The 19,994-nt window shown below is 39.2% G+C and overlaps 1 protein-coding gene across 1 annotated transcript in view; it reads right to left on the bottom strand.

Annotated features, from left to right (window-relative positions):
• The window catches only part of macf1b (microtubule actin crosslinking factor 1b), a 33,626-nt gene extending 15,184 nt beyond the window's left edge, over positions 1–18,442 (bottom strand). The window contains exons 1-25 of the mRNA XM_051864247.1: positions 17,722–18,442; positions 12,540–13,166; positions 12,322–12,378; positions 12,066–12,236; positions 10,613–10,779; positions 9,966–10,125; positions 9,781–9,865; positions 9,440–9,681; positions 9,079–9,198; positions 8,873–8,980; positions 8,554–8,772; positions 8,161–8,364; positions 7,605–7,836; positions 7,255–7,481; positions 6,511–6,633; positions 6,334–6,435; positions 4,950–5,051; positions 4,680–4,844; positions 4,447–4,602; positions 3,410–3,607; positions 2,709–2,837; positions 2,426–2,596; positions 1,668–1,823; positions 1,384–1,590; positions 1,162–1,281 (exon numbers count right to left, since the gene is read on the bottom strand). Coding sequence (XP_051720207.1) covers positions 1,162–1,281; positions 1,384–1,590; positions 1,668–1,823; positions 2,426–2,596; positions 2,709–2,837; positions 3,410–3,607; positions 4,447–4,602; positions 4,680–4,844; positions 4,950–5,051; positions 6,334–6,435; positions 6,511–6,633; positions 7,255–7,481; positions 7,605–7,836; positions 8,161–8,364; positions 8,554–8,772; positions 8,873–8,980; positions 9,079–9,198; positions 9,440–9,681; positions 9,781–9,865; positions 9,966–10,125; positions 10,613–10,779; positions 12,066–12,236; positions 12,322–12,378; positions 12,540–13,103 — 4,185 coding nt within the window. The 5' untranslated portion in view covers positions 13,104–13,166; positions 17,722–18,442. The remainder of the gene's footprint in view (positions 1–1,161; positions 1,282–1,383; positions 1,591–1,667; positions 1,824–2,425; positions 2,597–2,708; positions 2,838–3,409; positions 3,608–4,446; positions 4,603–4,679; positions 4,845–4,949; positions 5,052–6,333; positions 6,436–6,510; positions 6,634–7,254; positions 7,482–7,604; positions 7,837–8,160; positions 8,365–8,553; positions 8,773–8,872; positions 8,981–9,078; positions 9,199–9,439; positions 9,682–9,780; positions 9,866–9,965; positions 10,126–10,612; positions 10,780–12,065; positions 12,237–12,321; positions 12,379–12,539; positions 13,167–17,721) is intronic.
• Positions 18,443–19,994: the final 1,552 nt, after the last annotated feature.

Below are 19,994 nucleotides of genomic sequence, written 5' to 3'. Positions count from 1 at the left end.
CTTGTTGTTCCCTCTATAGGCCATGATCAGCGACTAATCGGTGTCAAGCGGCATGGAAGAGCATTAAAGTCAACTAGTCTGTGCAACCCCTACTGTAGATTATTTACTTTCACTGTCCAGTTTTACTTCACTTTTTATGAGGCACCAAATTTAGTATTGTTTTTGAGGATATTTTTTTCTGCTCGCCATCGTGCCAGTTGTTACAATTTTGGTAATGCTTTATTATTTCGTTAATCCACTTTAGACATTCTATTAACTATAAGCAATGTTGGGGGTAACGCATTATAAGTAACATGAGTTACTTGTAATCAGATTACTTTTTCAAGTAACGAGTAAGGTAACACATTACTTTTAAATTTACAACATAATGTTTTTCAAACAAGTAACACATTACTTTTAAAAGTAACTTTCCCCAACACTGACTATAATCTGCTAACACTTTATTTTGATGCTCCACAACAGACATTCTACTAACTATAAGTAACTCTGCAACTACATGTCATCTTATTCTACTAACCAAACCCTAAACTAACAGTCTACTAATACTCTAATGAAAGTTAGTTGACATGTAGTTGCAAAGTTACTTATAGTTAGAAGCACGTCTAAAGTGGACTATCGAAATAAGGCGTAACCCCAATTTTTGCTTGCCATCATCAATATTTTCACTGGCCCCACCACAAAAAAATGATCAATTTTTAACAATGCTTTTTTTGTATTTGCTAGAAATATTTGTAATTTTAATTAAATGTTGATTTCTTTCCGAATTTCTTGTTCATTAAATATTTTTACTTTATAAAAAGAAAATTTGCATCAAGCTGGAAATTATACAGCTATAATATAGCTCCTTTAATTCATAAACACTTTTGCAATTGCAATACACAAAACATTTTTTGCACTTTAAGTTTTCCAACATATTCTTACTGCTTACCAAGACTACCAAGACATTTCCCCCCCCCAAATACAATATAAAATATATCAAAGTAAACCAAACTTTGCATGGCTAAATAAATAAACAATTAAATAAATAAAAATACAAGAGCAATGAATGGAAATTTTTAGTGGGAGTGCAGCACTGGCCCAAAAGGCCAAACTGTCACGTGACCCAAAATGCTCTTACATTGGTCTCAGACCCTCCTTGTTGAGCCGTGAGATGTGAAGTACCTTTTGTTCAGTAAGCTGTTGTTTGATCTCTTCCTGTGACACAGCGATCTCTTTGTGTGTATCCAGTGTCTGTTCAACCTCCGTCATCCAGTCCACCAGTAAGTGCCATGACTCATTGAACTGTGGAAGTGAAAAGCACAAAAGTTTAGTACTTGCCAGATGATTTCCTGGATACTTTGAACTAACTCTTTCTGTGTCGAAGTCCAAATAAGAGCTGAATACCTGTTTAGCATGTCTTTTGACGTCCTCAAGCATTTTCCCCCTCTCTGTGGTGTGTTGGAGGAGTTTCTTGAATCGGTCCTGAACGGTCATGATCAGGTTCTGCACTACATCGCAGTCTTCCTTCCTGCTGAGCTCCGACAGACGTGTGGCAGCGTTCTCCACGCTCGTCTTCCTCTCTCCATAAGACTGCACCTCACCTACCAGCATCTGCAAACAAGATGAGTAAATCACACAAACACATACACCAACACATGCATACACAAATCCAGTGCAGATGCACATACCCTGTGATCCTGAAGCTGTGAGCAGATGGTGTCCAGGATGAAGCTGGGCGCAGGTAGAGTGTTTATAGTCTCCTCACACTTGGCCATTTTGGTCAGCAGGTCTTGGACGTTACTGTTAAACTCCTTTGCAAGACCAAGTCCCTCTGTTAACTTTGCCTAAAACAACAAAAAACATTAAAAACATTTTTGTTACTTAGTAGACTTTACAAAGTGCTCGATTCTTGCATTGTCAATATAAGATCTTGACCAAAAATGCACCTCTTGATGGAAAAAAACATCACAACATTTATTTCATCAAGAGGTGCATCAATTTTTGATCAAGATCTTGTTTTGACAATGCAAGAATAGAGCACTTTGTAAAGTCTCCTCCAGCACATCCCAAAAACTTTCAATTAATTTAAGGTCTGGTGTCCATTCATGTGTGAAAATGATTCTTCATGCTCCCTCCCAACCATTCTTTCATAGTTTGAGCCTGATGAATCTTGGCTTTGTTATCCTGGAATATGGCCATGATGTCTTCCTACATGGATGTTTAAGAAATGAAAAGCTACAAACTCCATCAATTATGGTTAAAAGAACTGTTCCCAAACATATAACATGCTAGAAACATAATAATCACTGTAATAATGATCCAGTCATAGATTCTTAAGCATTTGCCTATTTAAATCCAATCAGTCACTTTTTTTTGGCCGGGCAGCGTATATTTACTATGTTGTAAAGTCTGTAGATATAGCTATAATTATGCAGAATGTCATCACCTTTCTTTCTTGCATTTTAGCGTAGACAGAGCTCCATTTCTGCTCCAGTATACATAAGCTGTGCTCCGTGCTGGAGCCCCGGGCCACCTCACTGCCCTCCAGCATCCTGTGGATGGCGTTGCGAACATTTGTGTAGGCGTGCATTTTAGAATCCATCTCATTACACAACTCCTGTAGCACAAGACAGAAACCAGCCATGCTTCATTATAGTCATGTTTTATAAACACAGTTTACAGGGTTGAGACTCCAAAAATTCAGCAAGCACAATTAAAGTCATTATTACCAAATGAGTGTTTAGTCTCTCGCTGGCAGAGTCCGGCATACCCCACACTGTCTTACTGGATGACAGCCTCAGGTCTGTGTGTTCCAGCCACTGCAGGAGATCCTGGATCTCCATGGTGACGTCTTGAACCTGAAATCCAGTTATAATTGTTGAGTTTAAAATACACTGCAAATCGGCAATGAATTATCTAAAAGTTCTGCCTGAGCTTGAACTTCTACCTTGAGTGTGTGTGTGCATGTATGTGTGTGTGTGTGTATATATATATATATATATATATACATATATATATATATATATATATTAATTGAGATTAATCGCATCTAACATAAAAGTGTTTACATTATATATACATATATATATATTATCTGTATTATTATATGTGTGTGTATGTGTATATGTAAACACTATATAATAATGTAAACATATATATATATATACACATAATATATGTGTGTATATACACACATATATTAAACAAAATTTTGTTTACTATTATGTAAACAAACTTTTATGTTAGATGCGATATATATATATATACACACACACACACACACACACACACACACACACACACACTCACTTAATGTATATATACAGCATGTGGAATGTAAATATATGAGCACAACCGGACTGAGACTGACTAAACTTAAGACTTAAGAATAATTGTGTAATCAGGTTTATTTGCTGGTGTTTGTGGTCACCTGACTGAGGTTATTTTCCAGCTCTAGCTGTCTGCGCTCTGTCTCGCAGCGCACAAATTCCCAGCGTTCATTCAGCTGTTCCAGACGAGTCTGCAGGATATGTGAACTGTCTCCCGCCCCAGACTCCATCAGGTTTCTGCCGGCCTGGTTCAGAGAGTCTACCGTGTGCACATGGGACATCACATCATTCCGCAGAACCTAGATGCACACAACAGTGAGTCAATCAACGATCGATACTTGTATGTTCGGAACAGCATATTACCTACAACTGAATATTTTTTTTCAAAGTAGCCAGTATAGTAATGACTTATTACAGTGGACAGTAATTAATATTTCTACTTTGTTACTGTACTTTTTTAGCAGAATTATTATCAAAACAGATCATTTATTCTGGGAAACATTTACTTCACTACTTTTAACTCAACTAAATTTAATAAAAAACACACTGTTTTTCATTATTTTGAACTGAAGAACTCAAGATCTGATCCCACACGCAATAGTTTCATTAGATAGATTTGTTAGATAGCTAGAATCATTACCAAATCACTCTTTTGGCTGCCTAATAAATACAAATACAATTTTCATTCTACAATTTTTACTCTATGCTGTACGATATACTGTTTCACATAGTATTTTTTTTAAAAGTAGCAGCCATGTGTTAGATACTATGCAGCATAAAGTAAGCAGTACATTCTTATATCATTCTGAAATTATAGCATAAATCCCTGCAAAAGAGGGGACTCAACATCGTCAACAATAAAAACATGCCACAGACACTTCCCCCGGTTTCACAGACAAAGCTTAAGCTAGTCCTAAACTAAAATGCATGTTTGAGCTGTTTTAACTGAAAGCAACTTGCACTGACATATCTTAAAATATGTCAGATCCATTGTTTTGTCTCAAGATGCACACCAGTAATGTTTTTTTCTTGTGTATGTTTATAAAAGTTACTTAAATACTCTAATTGAACTAAGGCCTAATCCTGGCTTAGGCTAAGCCCTGTCTGTGAAACCGGGCCTTAAAGTTTGTGGTTGTACCTTGTGTTTGGCTAGCTCTATCTCACAGGTCTGCAGGTCAATGCTGATTGGCTGAGAGGCCTGCAGTAGGTCAGCCGTGTGGGAGAGCCAGGCGTGCAACTCATCAAGAGTGTTCTGGAACTGACCCAAGCCCAGCAGTGCACACTCCAACTGGTGCTGCTCAAAAACACATTGTGCCGTTGAAGTATCGTTATGATGAAACAATAATATTATTCAGTTTGCAAAGGTCTTACCTGTCTGCTCACAGTCACTGACTCCAGGTTGTCCCACCGCTGACGGAAGTCACACAGTGGAGAGATGGACCCAGGCCTCTCAGTACCCGGGGAAAGACGACACACAAAGCGATGGTTCAGACTCTCTATCTCAATCTTCTTCTGATAGAGCTCCCGCTTAAATTCCTGACAGGAGAGGTGATGACATCATCACAAAAGCTCTAACGTAATTGATCATTCATTTGTGACACATTTTCAGCTTCTAAAGGTAAATTGTTTGTTTGGTCTCACCTTCAGGTCACATAGCTGCTCTTTAACTGATCCCAGGTCAGATCCCACGGAGAACTCCTCAGTGGATTTTAACTCCACAGACTTCAGCCACTCAAACAGTCCCTTCAAAAGAAGGTATTATTTTTAAACCTACTTTTGTAATGTTCTCTTTACCCACTCTGAAATAAGAATATTTTTAAATGCACTTTTTTTCACTTTCTTTCACCAGCTATGTTTCAATCCAAAGTTGCGAATTTAACTTATGCTCAAAAATTGGAATATCGCATAAAACATTTGCAAATAAAACAGCGTTTCCATCCAGTGAGTCGAACAGAATAAAAACATCACTTCCTGATAAACTGGCATTAAATATCACAAAGAAAAGATAAAAACAATTGTTTTGATGTGCATCGAGGAATTTATTCAATAAATGTTTTTCCATTGTAGTTTATGCGCATGTTAGATAAAAAATGTATCAGACTCAAAAAATTTTACACGCATTTTTAGAATTTATGCGCATTTTGGCGTTTCCATCCAGTAGTTTTTTATTTGATATGCCAAAATGTATGGAAGTTTGTTTCAGCCACAGAATAAAAAAATGTAAAAGATAATTGCGACTTTTTATCCCACAATTGACTTTTTTTCTTGCAATTTTGACTTTTTTCTTGCAATTGCGAGTTTATATCTCGCAATTCTGACTTCTTTTCCCAGAACTGTGAGATATAAAGTCGCAATTGCGAGTTATAAAGTCCAATTCTGAGGGGGAAAAAAGACTGACTTTTATCTCAGAATTTCAACTTTATATCTCACAATTCTGACTTTATAACTCTCAATTGCAACTTTATATCACACAATTCTGACTTTAAAACTTGCAATTGTGAGTTTATATCTTGCAATTTGGACTTTATAACTCACAATTGCGAGTTTATATCACGCAATTCTGAGAAAAAAGTCAGAATTGCGAAATAAAAAGTCACAATTACCTTTTCTATTTTTTATTCAGTGGCGGAAACAAGCTTCCATAAAAATATGCATAAAATAGGTCGATGGAAACATAGCTAATGTCTCAAAGACAGCACAACCAACAAGAATATTCACTGAAATAAACTGACTTTAATCCAAATTCTCTATTGCTAGCTTTGGTCTTTCTCAAAAGGGCATCAAAAATTCCTGCCAATTGGCAGGAAATTGGCCAGTCTGTCAGAAACTCGTCACTACAACCACATAGATTCATGAATACTGAAATACTACAACTGTAGACAGAGACCTACCACCGCCGGAGAAGACAAGATAGAAAAACAGATGGACAGACCATCCTTTGAGATTATTTAAATGTTTTCTAAGTACAGCATTCATTATGAATGTCTTGAAAAGAATTGAGACTTGTTTATTGTGGCTAACTCACCTGCATGCTCTCCTGATAATGGTGCGCCATTCGTAAACATTCTTCTAACTTACTGTTGCAATTTGTCCAGATCTTACTGAGATTGTTCCATGTGCCATAAAGCTGCGGAGAATAATTAACTGTATTATGTACAACAATTCTATGGGGTTTAGTATCATTTCAGTTATAAATACAAACCTCATCCAAACATTTGGTGACCTCTGGTTTGTCTGTCTCACCACAAGCTGACATGAGTTCCATTCCCAGAATTCCTAGTGTGTCCAGGTCACCTTGCAGAGAATCAATGTCTTCCCTGAGAGTCTGAGAAGGCAGGATAAGAAAATTTTGATGGTATGAGGCAAAGAGTTTCTTCAAAACTCTTTAAAGAATTTCAGGAGACAAGGGGAACATCCTTAAAGACCCTTTTGGAAGCTAGTCCCACACATGCAATGTACTGCTAACATAACGTGGGCTAGTAACAGCTGTGCATGTAAACCTCCCTCCTCTGGCCTCAAGAGGTGCGCTAGGTGTTTAGTGGGTCAAGTAGGGCCGATTACATTTGGTGCCATGACCCGGATGGGAGTGAGGTTTATGGGGGTGAGTGTAACATGGGCCAGTAATAGCTGTGCGTGTAAACCTCACTCCCCTGGCCTCTAGTGATTGACTCTAGAGACTGTGGTCTTTAGCGTCTTTGTTAGTGCGCCCGCCTTCCAATGCCAGAGACATCCATTTAATCCCGCTCGGAGTGGGTTGAGTAGGAGCAGTTACACTAAATGCTGCTATAGCAAAACTAGCAAGATTACACTGGTCAACCAGCTTCACCAGCTTTTTCAGCTTTTCTGGTTTATCATCTGGACCAGCACCAAATCAGCAAAGTCCAACCTGGACCAGCCTGGAGCTGTGTAGGGAAACATTGACTACAGTATTATTTTTGTACCCTACCTGCATGGTCTCCAGGCTCTGTCGGATGGTTTCTGAATCTGTTCGACTGGAATTGAGGTCCAGAACAGCTTGTTGGGCATCATTCAGTCCAGCTGTCATGTCACTCACATCATTCCAGAACCTGACTGCCAGATCAAGGAGATTGAGAAGCCACTTCTCCTTCTCCTGAGCTTTTCTTTGAGCCTCCTCCCAGTGGCTTGTTAGACTGCAAACCCGCTCTTGAATAGCTGAAATTGGAAGGGGATTTACCAAGATTATCATAGACAGACCATGCTTTTGAAACAATAGTGCTTATGAGATGCTTCATAATGTGTATCATTTAATGCTGTATGTACCAGGAGATGAGGTACCTGTGCCAATGGAACTGTCCCCAACAGCCCCTGTGTTGGTCAGGAGCTCCTGAGCCTGTGTCCTCACACTGCTGAGGTCCAGATCCAATTTGGAGAGCTCAGACAGTGTGTGCTTGTTGTCCTGTAGCTGCTCCTGAATTCGTGGAGTGAGGCCTTGAAGGGCCATTGAGGCCTGCAGGTGACTACACAGACGCTCAAGTCTCTCTCCAATCAGAGTCATCCTCTCATTCAGCTGACAAGGGCATATAGATTGTAAGGAGTGAGCTAACATTTATATGGCTAAAATGTGGCAATGATGTCTTTCTATACCTCTTTAGCAATATATGGCTTCTGGAAAACAGGTTACATTAGCTTATGATGGCATTCCTATAGCTCAGACAGTAGGGCAGGCACTAGCAATGTCAAGGTCATAGGTTTGACTCCCAGGGAAAGCAAGAACTGATAAAATGTATACTTTGACTGAAATCAGTCACTCTGGATAAAAGTGTCTGCCAAAATGCATGAATGTAGCTAACATAAAAGTCTACATGTATGAGTACATGTACAAGTATGTCACCTGTGTATATCGGGGTAGAGATTCCTCCAGAACTCCAGCAGCTTCTCGAACCCTGTCTCTGATGGAGAGATGCTGCTCTTCAGCGTCTCTGGCTTTCTGGCAGAACTCCTGTCCCTGAGCTGTATTCAAATCTGATAGACGCTGGGCCAGCATGATCAGCCGTGCTATCAGCGGCTTATGCTCTGCTATGGACTCCCTGATGCCCTGTTGGGAAGTAATGGAGCACCATGACCAAATGTTGATCTTTGTATCTGAAACTACTAACTAACATTACAAAGTTAAATAATTTTTAAATGAACAGTGTGAGCATTCCAATGTGTTTAAGCTTGAACCTGCACAAACATAGGCATCTATTGTTAATGCCTTGCTCTGAAGATGCAGGTTGTTTAGTACCTGTAAGAGGTCCTGTTGTTCTCGGAAAGCCTCGTAGCTGATGGTGTTCAGGGTAAACTGGCCAATAAGGGCTTTGGTTTCCTGTAACCATGGTAACACTTCAGCATAGCTCTCTGAGAACTGACACAAGAGCGACTGAGCATGCTCCAGCTGAAGCACAACATGGGAATTAGTGGCAGTAGTGACCTGACACTGCTCCTGTAAGGTACCTAGGGATGACTTTGGAGACAAAAAAGATAGATGTTAACACAGAGTAGTATTTTTTTTTGTCCTTGTGTTGAAATATTTAAAAAGTGAATAAGAATGAACAGTATCTTACCTGGAGTCCCAGTGTCTCCCCATCTTCAGTGTATGTCTGCAGGAGTTCCAAAATCTTGACCATTTTCTCAATGTTAAACTTATGTTGCAGAATCTCTACAGCAAGTATCTGCAGAACAACAGACATCATTAAAATCATTTGGAGGAATTTTACAACATTTCTAGAATATATACAGAGAAAATCTTTGTAAATGTGCTAAAACTCACTTTCTGCTCATTGAGCTGGGATGCAATGACGTCTGGGTCTAGATTAATGGCTCTGAGCTCCTCCAGTGCCAGTGAGGTGTCTCTAAACCAAGCCAACTCTTTCTCAACAGCCTGTTCCAACTGATTAAAGAAAAACAGGTTCATTTAGCAGCTGCTTTTATCCAAAATGACTTACAGTACACTTCAAGCAACCTGAATTTAGATGAACATTCTGGTTGTCACTGTCAGCCCTTAGCTTTAAACCACAACACCCAATGCTGCACTACACTGGCCACAGTGGTCCAGAACGATGTCTTGTGTATGTGATTAGATTATGACATGGCCAAATAAAGGACAAAGCAATTATCCATGTGTCTCTTACCTTCTGCCTCTCAGCAGAACACAAGACTGTGTCCCCAGTCTGACTCTGGGCAGCAGGAACCAGCAGCTCTCTCTCAATACGACCCAGCCACAGGTGAAGGTCTTCCTGACTGGAGGTACATCGACTGGACGCCTCTAGAGCCTGTTCCAGCCTCTGCAGGACATCAGCACTACCCAAACTCATCACTGAGTACCTGATACGCAGACTGTCTACTCGCTCCTGCACCAGCTGGGTTTCCTCCTCTTTAGAAAAGCATGTGAAAACATGTTTGAAAAATGTTCTTGTGGGTATTGTATGAAGTTTATTCAATGAAATATAAAGAGAAACAGAGGAAACGCCACCTGAAATCTCTTCCATGAGCTCATGAGCACATTGTTGAAGTTTCCCCAGGTCAATACTCTTAGATTTGATCTCTTCCATGACTGCCTAAAAGATGATAGAGAAATGTTATTTCTTTTCACATAGACATTGTATAATATGCAAATTTATTCATGAAAAACAAAATATTTTGCAATGTTTTGCTAACCTTGGCCTGTCCTGTGGCTTCTTGCAGATGGAGCATCCCTCTCTCGGCAGAGCGGAGCTCGGCTAAGTCCTGATCTACAGATATGAGCCATTGCTGAAGTCTGTCTGTCCTCTCTTGGAATAGCTGAGCCCTTGGCAGAATGACCTCCAGAATCCGGTGTCTGTCAAAACAACTTGCATTCCTTCACTGCTTTCTATATGTGGCAGTATTATTTCATGAGTTCACACCGAGGGAAGGGCTCCGAGCTCGGAATTTGGCCCGAACCCAGAGTACTCCCCCCATATCCCTGGATGGGATAGGAACAATCCAGAGTGAGGAATTGGGGTGGTGGAGGGATGGGACAGAGGTAAGTCTGCTATATTTAGGTCGCCTCTCTGAACGTGTTCCTCATTTTGTGAGTGTTAATTAGCAATGAGAATAAATATACTGTATATATAATGGTAAATCGATGATTCTGATGTAATCAGAGTCTCAAGCAATATTACCCATATTCTTGAGCATACCTGTGTATTCTCTCTGCTGTCAGATTTACCCAACCAAAACATAATAAAAAATAATGTTCTGGTTGGTTGTTTTATATGTCAATCCCATCCCATCTAAGTGGGTAGTTCTGGACCAAGGTAGGCTGCATTGTGGACCAGACTAACCTGCTGTTGGCGCCCTGAAGTAGAGCCTCCCACTTGAGTTTGAGCTGTGAGAGCTGCACTTTGGTCTTTTCACTGTCATTTCCCTGAAGCCCTTCTGCCAGGTGTGGACCCTCCTGTATCACAGTCTCTATACTGGGTCTTCTGTCTTCTAGGAGGCGCTGTAAGAGCTGCAGGACAAGAAATGTTTGGAAAAATGATTTGTTTCCTTCAAAGCCAAGGGCTTGCAAGCAATCCTGGTCCCAGAGTACCTTAGCACTGGACATTGTACATGCCCTTTGGCAAATTCTGGACATATTCTACTTTGGACATATACTTTTTAAGTGGCTTACATAAATGTGTTGATCTCTGTAGGCCTACAGACTATTGAAGAAACTTACAGAATGTTGTAGAACATTCCATCCCAAAACCATTATTTTTGTCTTTGAAGATGCTTTGTATGAGGCATTGCTACTTCTGAAAATCTACAAGCTTTATAATGCACCTTGTTCTCTCTTTGTGGCACTTAAGCCAAATGCTTGTATCATGTATCAGAAGAGCATTGTGGACTTTCAGGCATGTTTCACCTCACTCATTAAGCTAACAATGATGGCTATGTCAAATTACGAGGTGAATGACTTGTTTTTCCCCTCCCTTCCTATAATATACACAAAGGCATTTAGAGGCTTGTTATAAGCATGAACTTATGCAGCAGGCTTCTCAACCCAGGAAAAGTTTAAAGATGAGGAATTACAAGACTTTTAAAATAGGTTAGTCTATTTTTACTATTCATATACACTGCCCAGACAAAATAAATAAATAAAATTAAATAAAAAAAAAAATCACTTTTTGGATTCTTTAGGATGTGCTGGAGGAGACTTTACAGAGTGCTTGACTCTTGCATTGATCAATATAAGATCTTGATAAAAAAAAATAAAAAATAAAAAAAAAACAATGATGGAAATAACATCACAACATTTATTTCCATCAAGAGGTGCATCAATTTTTGGTCAAGATCTTGTATTGACAATGCAAGAGTCAAGCACTCTGTAAAGTCTGCTCCTGCACATCTCAAAGGCTTTCAATGACATTGAGGTCTGGACTCAGAGGTGCCAATTCATGTGTGAAAACGATTCTTCAAGCTCCCTCCCAACCATTCTTTCACAATTTGAGCCTGATGAATCTTGGCTTTGTCATCCTGGAATATGGCCATCATACGTCTTCCTACCTGGTTTAAGAAATAAAAAAACTACACACTCTATCAATTCTATCAATCATTATGGTTAAAAGAACTGTTCCCAAACATATAACATGCTAGAAACATAATAATCACAGCAATAATGATCCAGTCACAGACTCTTAAGTATTTGCCTATTTAAATCCAAACAGCGACTTTTTTTTTGCCCGGGCAGTGTATATTAATGTATGTGTTGTTTCCTTGTTTGTTTATTTAGCAGTAACTGATTTTTGAACATACCTTCTGTTCTTGCAGTTGGGCTTTCACTACCTTGAACTCTGAGGATGGTGGTTTTTGATTGGCTGTCAGCTCCTCAATCTCACAGACCCAAGTCATCAGTGTTTCCAGATTTTGCTGGAATGTCAACGGATCCCGGAACTCATCTTTCAGAGCCAAAGCACTTCTGCCATCCTTAACAAAATACCAAGCAATATGCTAAAAATTCAACTTAATTCATAAAGAAAATACAGTTTAAGAAAAGATAATTGAACTGTACCTTCCATTGAGTTACACTCGATTCCTGGTCTGAACTTGACTGACCATCACTCTGCAGCTGTGAATCACAACAATTTATTTAATTGGAAAATTAACAACTGGTGAACACAGTGACTCCAAAATCAGTTAAATGAAAATGGTAAATGAAGATAAAAAATAAAAGAAAACTCGATGAAGAACCTTAGTTTGTTTTTTTATCATTATTATAAATTGAATAACCTCTGCAAGTTCCTCAGCAGCTCCAGTAAGGACTCTAACAGTTCTGGTGACAATAGGGTCACCTCCTTTCCCCCCAGGAGGATACTCTGTCACCTCCACAATCTCTGTCACAATAGTCTCTGTCACCTCTGTGACTTCAGTAACCTCTCGAGTGTTCAGAGGCTTCCAGGACCAGGGACTTCCAGAATCCCTTCTCTGCAGGCTGGCTCTTCTGTCCACGGATCCATACTGACTCAGGGGGGATCTTCTGTACTCTGGAATATTAGATCTTCTTGGCAAAGACCCATTGCGTGGTGTTTTTACTGGGGACGGAGTGCTTCGCCAAGCATTGTCCAGAGTGCTGGTAGTGGTGACAGTAGGGGCTGGGGAACTCCTCTGCTTGTCCGGTGTTGGAGTTTGCCGAAGAACATCTTCTACATCCTCTTTCGTTTTCTCTTCTTTAGGAGGCTCCGGGAGCGGCCATTCTCTCCGTTGCTGGTAGCACTCTTTCAAGACGTTCTCATCTGACTTAACTTGTTTGGACTTTTGTCCCAAACAGCTAGGTCTGCTAATGAGGTTACCCATGATTCTTCAACCCACAGGTTAATCAGGTCCCTTTGCCATACATACAGCCGTTGCCTAAACTACCTATAACACAAGGAAGGTCAAAGTGAGAAGATACTCTTCTTAAACAGTAAAAACACGTCTACCCCTTCAAGGAAATGGTATTAGTTTCCAGTTTCCTTCCTGTTTTCAAAAGAGATTCATCCAGCTTAAATCTCAAGTTTAAATCTCAATTAGATTCCTTGCCGTCCTACAAAGGACAGTCTTTTACCACTTTCACGCCAACAAACACCACCATCATTATTTATACAGCAGAAAGGGTAACACTTGACTGAGGCTCTGTCCTGAGCAAGAGGGGCCAGATTACTGCTGGAGAACTACAACATGAACACAAAATTGCTAGTACTAGCCATACAAATGCAAGTGACAAGCCTGTTTATGAGGGCAGTCTCCTCCAGGATACCCACGGTTCCTCCTGGCAGCCACAGCCACTGTCCTCTGCCAAGACTGTCCCCGGGATGGCCCTGGGAAACTATTTAGCTCCTGATCAAATATGACAGGCATGGAAATGCTGCTTCATTTCTTTGCCACAAAAGAATGAACAGTGTTTTTTTTAGTGCACGTGTTCATGGTTTACTTGGAAACACAGACCACATGCCTGTGGAGCAGGACAGGGATGAACACGTAGACACAGAACCAGTCTACTCTGCACAGACATTTCTGTAGAGACACTATCGAACACTATCGACACTATTGGATTGAGTAGATACTGAAATCTATGATTTTGGTGTCTCTTCATAGTTGAGATCTCTTTTGAAACTATAGGAGTCTATATATGATTACTATGGTCTCTTTCTCAGTAAAAATACATAACAAATTTATAAACTTTTCTGAAGCTATTCTATGTAACTTTTAGCCCTCTAACTCTTAAGTTACTTGTGGAGAAACAGTGTTTTGGTCATTGCGTGAGTTGTGCTTCGGCTCTGCTATTCTGTGCAGATTAATTTAATGGCTTGGTGCACCACTGCGCCCATGGTAACAAAAGATCACCTTGTCAGGGCAAATGTCAGTAACAACATCAAAACTCTCCCAACATTGAAAGACGGATATCTGAAAAATATGTCTTATGAGCAGTAGTAAGTAATCTTATTAAATGCCGTTGTTGTTCTGATTTGTTGAAATCAATTGGTTTAAATTAATGCTACAGTTTGGCATTGCTGACATTACACATAATGACTGCTGTTAATATCAGACAATGGTGGAACCTATAACTTGACAAGGCTATTTATAGGCAAATAGACCAAAGTAAAAACTGGTTTAAAGATTGGCATAGTTACAAACATAACATTGTTTTGTGAACCTAGCCAATGCACTGCAAATGTGAAGTGATGCAAACTGTGTTGATTCGTGATTTATACACTGCCGCTTTCTCTTTTGTTTACAAATTCTTTTTGGTTTGAGATTCAGTTGTTGTAGCTACTTTTTCAAGCTACTATTTAAAACAAAAAAAGTTACATAGTGAAGCTTTAAAGAATGCAATGACATTTTGACCTTTGAGCTGGACATTCAAGGCACAATAAGCTAGACAGTTTTGTTTGTGTAGGTAATACAGAGCTCCACTGAGTGCAGATAAGAGTGTATGTTAATTGGCACAGGTGATCTGGGTCAGTCCAGGTCATTGTGGTTCACTGCATGCTAATGACGGGTGCTGAGGGAACTGGCTCCAGACACCGGACAGACTCAGTGTTTCTAGATCACTGGAGCAGAAGACTTAGTATCAGCCCACATTCTAGCAGGGTGGATTAACTTGTATAATGTGTGAACTGACATTGCTAACACGTGACAGGAAATACTGTAATGATGATTCTGATGCTCTGGACAAAGAATAAAAATTGATTGAGCCTTTTTTTTCTTTACTTCTTCCCCTACCTTGAATGTAGGGAGTGAGTAACTGGGTTTATGTTAATTTGGAAGGTTGAATGGAGGGAGGGAGAGCTGGGAGGAAGGATTTCATTTGAGACTATCTGTAGTTTTTTCTATTCAATAAATGTACAGTTATTTTTTGTCTTGTTAAATACCAATAAAAAATATTTTGAAAAAAATTGATTGTGCTAAAACAATTAAGATACTACTATTAACTAACAAGAAACCCCGATTAACGAATTAGTAAGTAATAGCGCTTAGTTGAATGAGGTAGTTCACTGTTAGCTAATCACTGACTACTATTTTCGTACCTCCCTGAGGACTACAAAGAACTACAGGTTCATAATGTGAATAATGCATAATGTATAATTAATTCTAATGTGAAGATCATAGTAACCTACTAGTAATGACTCAAATGTTACTACATCCTTCTAAAGGAATTATTAATTATTTGGAACAGTATGTGAAAAGCATGATAACTCCCTAATAATGACTGAAGTCATTGCAAGTATTTGATGTTTTTGTAGGGTTTTGGGTAGCAATTCCTTCTGATGGATTTGGTAACATTTGAGTCATTACTAGTAGGTTACCATGATATTCACTTTAGGATAATTATATATTATGCATTTTTTACATTAATTATAAACCTGTATACAGTATTCTTCTGGGAGGTATGAAAAAAAGTAGGTCTGATTAGCTAATAGTGAACTATCGCATTCATTAATTTGTTAATCAGAGTTACTTATTAGTTAATAGTAGTCACAAGAATGTTAATATTGCATTACTCATTTGTTCCTGTCATTCATTAATGATGGAACAATATTCTAAAGTGTTACCCATTTTTCTTCATTCATCACATAAAGCCATAAAATCTATATGCAGTCAATATGAACAGTATCACCATTGACAAATGGTCTTCTTCAAATTAACTTAATTATATTAGCTCATTCCATCCATCTCATGCCCAGCCTTGATGGTTTACACAAGGAAGATGGGAGGGAAAGTAGAAATATATATAGATTTACAAGCATTATGGCATGGTGTCTAACACCCGCAATGGCTGTTTCAATGGAGTTAGAGGCGACACAACGTTCTACACCTCAGTGCTGAACATTTCAATAGAGGTGATGCCAACTTATACATCTAAATGAGGCTCTGTATTCTCAAAAGGCCAGCAATGTTTTTCTGATGATGCTGTGTGACCATAGAAGTCTTGCTGGTTAAACTTTGTTATAGCAGCACACTAACATCCACAACCACCAAAACAAACCAGTATGGTGACCAGTGCCAGGTCAATGCCTGAATGAATGACAGAAACTATCTAAAGCTTGTGATAAATGACACCGATTGATTCTCCTTTGCATGTTTATCAAGGCTTATCTGAACCAACCTCCCACTTAATCTAACTATGACGTAGTCTTTGATTTAAGACCACCCTGTGTAGCCTCTTGATATTGATTTATGAGGCCAGTCACAGACTGACCTCCCAGTGAGCTAGATTAACCCCTGTGATGGACAGCTTTGTGTATCAACAATCCATGAAGCAAGATTAATTAAGTCTCAGCTCAAACTGAAAGATTCTTCTGTCATATTCTAATTAATGACGTTAAATAAATAAAGGGGGCAGAAATGCTCCACTTTACCTATTAAACCAATGGGTGTGGGCGCTGTCAGAGAGCACCCTGACAATACCCTTTCCTAATCCAACCTCAATATGGCAGACAGACGGTGTATACTGGTGTCATGCCACGTTCTGCTGGTGGATTAACTCGTATCCAGAGCAGTGAGAGTGCTGGCTCTCTTGGGATGTACTTATGTGTTTTTATGGATTTCCTAATAATCATAAACGAGCGCTCTCTGTCTAGGTGAGTCTGTGCAGTAATCATGATAATGGTCTGTCTAATTAACAAGGAGAGCTGTCTGGTCACCCATTAGAAAGATAAGAGTGTTTGATGATAATTCACAAATACAAAATGAATGCATACTTGGAAAATATGTATAAACTCCATAATTAATGTACTGTTTTTAGTCAAATTGATTTTATAGTTGGTATAGAATCTAAACCTTTAATACTACAAAAATTTAAGGGATCAATAACAAATTATATTTTGGTAACACTTTAGTTTAGGGTCCAATTCTCACTATTAACTAGTTGCTTATTAGCATGCATATTACTAGGATATTGGTTGTTTATTAGCACATATTAATGCCTTATTCTGCATGACCATATTCTACATCCCTTAATCCTACACAATACCTAAACTTAACAACTATCTTATTAACTATTAATAAGCAGAAATTAAGCGTTTATTGAGGCAAAAGTTGCAGATAATAGTTAGTTAATAGTGAGAATTGGACCTTAATCTAAAGTGTGACTGCTATTTTACTTATAAATTTAGTAGAGGGTTTTGGTAATTGCCGATGAATATATCACATGAATGTACTAACTGAAAAAAACAGATACTTACAGTACAGTAGAGGCAGTCACAAGCAGCAGCAAATAAACTAATTACACCCAAATCCTTACAAGCTGTTTCTATCCATACCACATTTGTGCCAAAATCCCCTTCAGTGAAATTCAAGTGATTCAGATAGCATCACTATTTCCCTGCATCCAAAGCAGCTGGCGGTTTCAGTGAGAAAGTTTGAATGAGCCCATCATGAGCTGAAAGCGGTGGCGGTTGTGGCGGTTGGGGTCTCGGTGGTGCATACTTACCCCTGTGCATAGAGCAGGACAAACGGCTAACCGAACAATTCCACAAGTTCCTCCGTCATCATTCAAACAGGAGAACAAAAAACCTGTCTTCTCTCAGCATCCTTTGAGAGGCCTTCCTCTCCAGCGGGACCGACGTATAAACATGCGAAACCTTCACATTCACTTGCTCAAACAGGACCTCACTTACTCACAAATCCCGGTTTAAACACACACACACTTTATGCAAGATGACCCATGCTTTTCCGTCGCCCACAGCCACAAGCAAACAATGTCCCCCTTTCCCTCCGGCTGCCCCCTCCCGTCAGCGGTATTCTCTCTCTCTCTCTTGCCTTTGTTGTGCACACTCCGATAGAGGAATTCCTTGCTGAGGCAACGGATAGGGCATTCAGCTGTTAGAAAAGTTCCTTAAATGTGGTGTTTCAAGGTCCAAAATATGACATATTCCCCATCTGGTGATGTTGGTAGAGTTAAGGCAGGTCCGTAAGTCGGCAGCCTGTTGTGTGAACTCTTGTGCCAGACATTTAGACAGAGGAGCAGTCCCTTCACCTCCCTCTTTCCCTCCCAGTGCTAGCCCCTCCCCCAGCTCCTCTTTTGGCTCACAAACTCAGCTTCTAATGAAAACGAGGTGGATAAAAAAGCTTTCTAAAGACCCCCAGGCTGCTCCCGAACATTCACATGTTAAGTGACAGCTGCCTCCAGCCCCTCGCTCTCGTTTTTCCCTCCCTCTCCGCGGCAAGTGCAGGGCAGACCGAAGCGGGCTACAAAAGGAGCCAACCATCCCGCACACAAAACCTCCATGACTATTCAAAGCCCCCGCCACAGCTACAAAGACAACTAATTACTGTAAGACATCTCTGATTACTTTTCAAGTCACTTTCAGTCCTGAAATTGCCAAACAAACAAAGAACAGCAGAGAAACCAATAGAGTGGAGGACTCATGGGAGTTTCATGAGAGTTACGTGATGCTGAATCTCCACTTTTGGAGTCTTTTCTGCTCCATTGCTGCTTGAGAATAGAAGCTCCTACGGCCACTATATCTAGGTGTCAGATCTCAAATAATCCTTCTGATTGTTTCCCATGTGGGAAGAGAGGGAGATTGGGGACAGGTGTGTATAGCAGGTGCATTGAGGAGGATGGGGGAGGGGGAAGAGACTCAGGTGTGTAACAAACACACAATTCTCTCATTCTTTTGCCACACAAAAAGATCTATCCAACACCTGCGCTGTTACTTGGCCTTATCCTTCATCTCACACACACACTCACAAAAGACTCATTCGCTCAATAGGACAGGAAACTAACAAGTCCTTGTGATGCCACTGCCAATTTACATACTGTGCCCTCAAAACATATTTGGACACTTAAACCACACTTCAAAGGGCATGATGTCATTGCAGTAGATACATAATACCAAATCCAGTAGCATTTTTATCAAATACAATATAACAAGCCCAGCTTTCATGCAGTTGTTTTACACACACACGCACGCACACAAACCTTTTTCAGGTTTAAAATGATAAAACAATAGATATATTTTTAAAATTATTTTTATTAAAAATATATATATTTAAAAATATATATGTGGTTCCTCTGCTAGGACATTTTTGTGAACTTGAGAACTGATTCATACATCCACTAAAACTCACCAAAACACCAGCTGATTAAAAATGTATACATTCTGAGGCAACTGCATTACAGCGTTGTTATTGTTAGCAAAGCTGAAAACAATAAAAAATCATTTTTGTCAATTGAAATAAAGCTGACATGGAAAAAAAAAACACAAATATTAGATGAAGAACTTAAACTTAAAAAAAAAAAAAAAAAAAACCACTACATGAAAATTTGAAATGTTGCCTTGGCAACTAATGGAAATAAAATACTGTACTGAAATTAGTTAAACTGAAACTAAAAAAAAAATTAAAGAGAAATATTAAAAAAACAAGAACTAATAAAAATGACAAAAAAACAACAAAATTACTAAAACTAAGATTAAAATGAAAACCGAAAATAAAAACACAAAAGCTAATTCAAAATATTAATGTAACAAACTGTGACTGTATTGAGTGCACTATAATCAGAGAATATATCAAACGCAGTCTTTAATTAATAAATTCAAAAGGAACACTTAGGAGTATCTTCAGAAATATAACATGGAACACAGAAGTGAGGAAACTAAGGAATTAAAAACATAAGGAGTGGTAATGAACTGAACAGAAACAGGTGCATAATTTATTAGGAACTATGGAAACTAATAGGGAACATAGGCAGGCACACAG

Source organism: Ctenopharyngodon idella, chromosome 16 (assembly GCF_019924925.1).
Source record: "Ctenopharyngodon idella isolate HZGC_01 chromosome 16, HZGC01, whole genome shotgun sequence".
NCBI lineage: Eukaryota > Metazoa > Chordata > Actinopteri > Cypriniformes > Xenocyprididae > Ctenopharyngodon > Ctenopharyngodon idella.
The sequence above is the reverse complement of the archived record's forward strand: the minus strand, read 5'-3'. Positions and strand labels throughout refer to the sequence as shown.